The sequence below is a fragment of the Eimeria mitis genome, genomic scaffold (genome assembly GCF_000499745.2).
Source record: "Eimeria mitis Houghton genomic scaffold, Emh_scaff776, whole genome shotgun sequence".
NCBI lineage: Eukaryota > Apicomplexa > Conoidasida > Eucoccidiorida > Eimeriidae > Eimeria > Eimeria mitis.
In genome coordinates, this window is record NW_013575697.1 from 5,411 (window position 1) to 7,718 (window position 2,308).

The 2,308-nt window shown below is 53.9% G+C and overlaps 1 protein-coding gene across 1 annotated transcript in view; it reads left to right on the plus strand.

The window, feature by feature from the left end:
- Positions 1 to 378: 378 nt before the first annotated feature.
- The window catches only part of EMH_0021960 (uncharacterized protein), a gene marked incomplete at both ends in the record, with an annotated part of 2,413 nt that continues 483 nt past the window's right edge, over positions 379 to 2,308 (plus strand). The window contains 3 exons of the mRNA XM_013501864.1: positions 379 to 883; positions 1,049 to 1,167; positions 1,689 to 1,881. Coding sequence (XP_013357318.1) covers positions 379 to 883; positions 1,049 to 1,167; positions 1,689 to 1,881 — 817 coding nt within the window. The remainder of the gene's footprint in view (positions 884 to 1,048; positions 1,168 to 1,688; positions 1,882 to 2,308) is intronic.

Below are 2,308 nucleotides of genomic sequence, written 5' to 3' on the forward strand. Positions count from 1 at the left end.
CAGATGTGTTTGCAGCAGCAGCAGCAGCAGCAGCAGGATTTATTTGAGTGCAATCTGCAGCAGCAGCAGCTGCTGCTGCTGCTGCTACATTACGCAGCAAATGAGAAACTATAAGCGGCTCAGCAGCAAATACGAAGGCTACCAGCAGCAGCAAGTAACCGATGAACTGCAGCAGCAGCAGCAGCAGCAGCAGCAGCAGCAGCAGCAGCAACACACCGCATGAGTAAGCAGTTCATCCAGCGAAACGTCACCTGCAGCAGATCGACCCCCTGAGCTTCCAGGTGCTGGTAGAGGCCTTCTGCAGCAGCAGCAGCAGCAGCAGCAACAGCAGCAGCAGCAGCAGCAGCAACATACCGCATGCAGAACAGCAGCAGCTGAATGCAAAGCCGCAGAGAAGCAGCTGCTGCTGCCTTCACAAGATCACCAAGAGCAGCAGCAGCACAGCAGCAGCAGCACAGCAGCAGCAGCAACAGGTGCAGCAGCAACAGCTGCAGCGTGCGAGAGAACCTCATTAACACAGTATGCAGCAAGAAGCAAAAGCAACACCACAGCAAGCAGCAACAGCAGCAGCAGCAACAGCAGCAGCAGCAACAGCAGCAGCAGCAACAGCAGCAGCAGCAGCAACAGCAGCAGCAGCAGCAGCGGACCATCAACTCTTTTAACGATGTCCCGCAGCCTGACAACCAAACGCCGAATTCCAGGCTGCCCAAAAGTGTAGTGATCCTGCAGCAGCAGCAGCAGCAGCAGCAGCAACACCAGCAGCAGCAACAGCAGCAGCAGCAGCAAAAGCAGCAGCAAAAGCAGCAGCAGCAGCAGCATAAAGAAGCATTAACACCCAGCGATCCGAGCTGCTGCAGCCCGCACAGCAAACACCAGGAAACGGGTTGCTGCTGCAAGCAGCAGCAACAGCAGCAACACTCCAGCAGCAGCAGCAGCAACAGCAGCAGCAGCAGCAGCAGCAACAGCAGCAGCAGCAGCAGCAGCAGCATACCTGGATATGGGCAAGCAGCTTAGCGAGACACCAGAAGCTGTCCGCCTCAACCTGCAGCAAAACCTCCTCGTCTACCTGCAGCAGCAGCAGCAGCAGCAGCAGCACAACCACCCCCAGTAGCAGCAGCAGCAGCAGCAGCAGCGGCAGCAGCAGCAGCAGCAGCAACTGTTATCGCTGTGGGGGTTGACTGCTGCAGCTCCTCACCTCATCAATGGGAAGGCCCTCAGGATCTCTCCCTAAACCACAGCAACACACTCTAAACCCTAAACCCTAAACCCTAAACCCTAGACCCTAAACCCTAAACCCTAGACTGTAAACCCTAAACCCTCTGCTGCGTCGGCACGAACACAACGAACTCTTGCAGGCAGCAGACACGAGAGGATAGTTCCCCCTAAACCCTAAACCCCAAACCCTAAACCCTAAACCCCAAACCCTAAACCCCAAACCCTAAACCCTAAACCCTAAACCCTAAACCCTCAGGTTACCTAAAGCTGCATGAAGAAACACCGCGACGAAGGGGGTCAATAGATCGTTTATGCCCTGAGAGACATCCACGACAGCAAACCCTAAACCCTAAACCCTAAACCCTAAAACCCTAAACCCTAGGTAAACCCTAAACCCTAAACCCTAAACCCTAAACCGTAAACCCTAGACCCACCTGGACGTAGCCGCTCGCCGGGTGTTTAACTGCCCACAGAAACAGCGCGCGCTCCATACCCCTGCAGCAGCAGCACAGCAGCAACAGCAGCAGCAGCAGCAGCAGCTGCACCACCACCACCACCAGCTGCTTCTGCTGCAGCAGCAGCTGCAGCAGCTGCAGCAGCAACAGCAGCAGCAGCAGCAGCAACCGCTGCGGTCTGCCGTCTCCTCACGGCCTGAACCCCAGACAGGTCCCTCTCCCCTTTGGCTTGCATCTAAGGGTTTAGGGTTTACAGTTGTATCTGCGGGGGAGAGAATAACCTAGGGTTTAGGGTTTAGTGTTTAGGGTTTACAGTTGTATGCGTGGGTGAGAGAGCAGAGAGAAGACCCTAGTATTTAATGTCTAGGGTTTAGTGTTTAGTGTTTAGGGTTTAGGTTTTACAGTTGTAAGAGAAGACCCCAGTATTTAGCTTTTAGTGTCTAGGGTTTAGGGTTTAGGGTTTACAGTTGCATGCGAGGGTGAGAGAAGACCCTAGCATTTAGTGTCTAGGGTTTAGTGTTTAGTGTCTAGGGTTTAGGGCTTAGGGTTTAGGGTTTACAGTTGTATGCGATGGTGAGAGAATACCCCAGTACGCAGTGTTTGGTGTCTAGGGTTTAGGGTTTAGGGTTTAGGGTTTA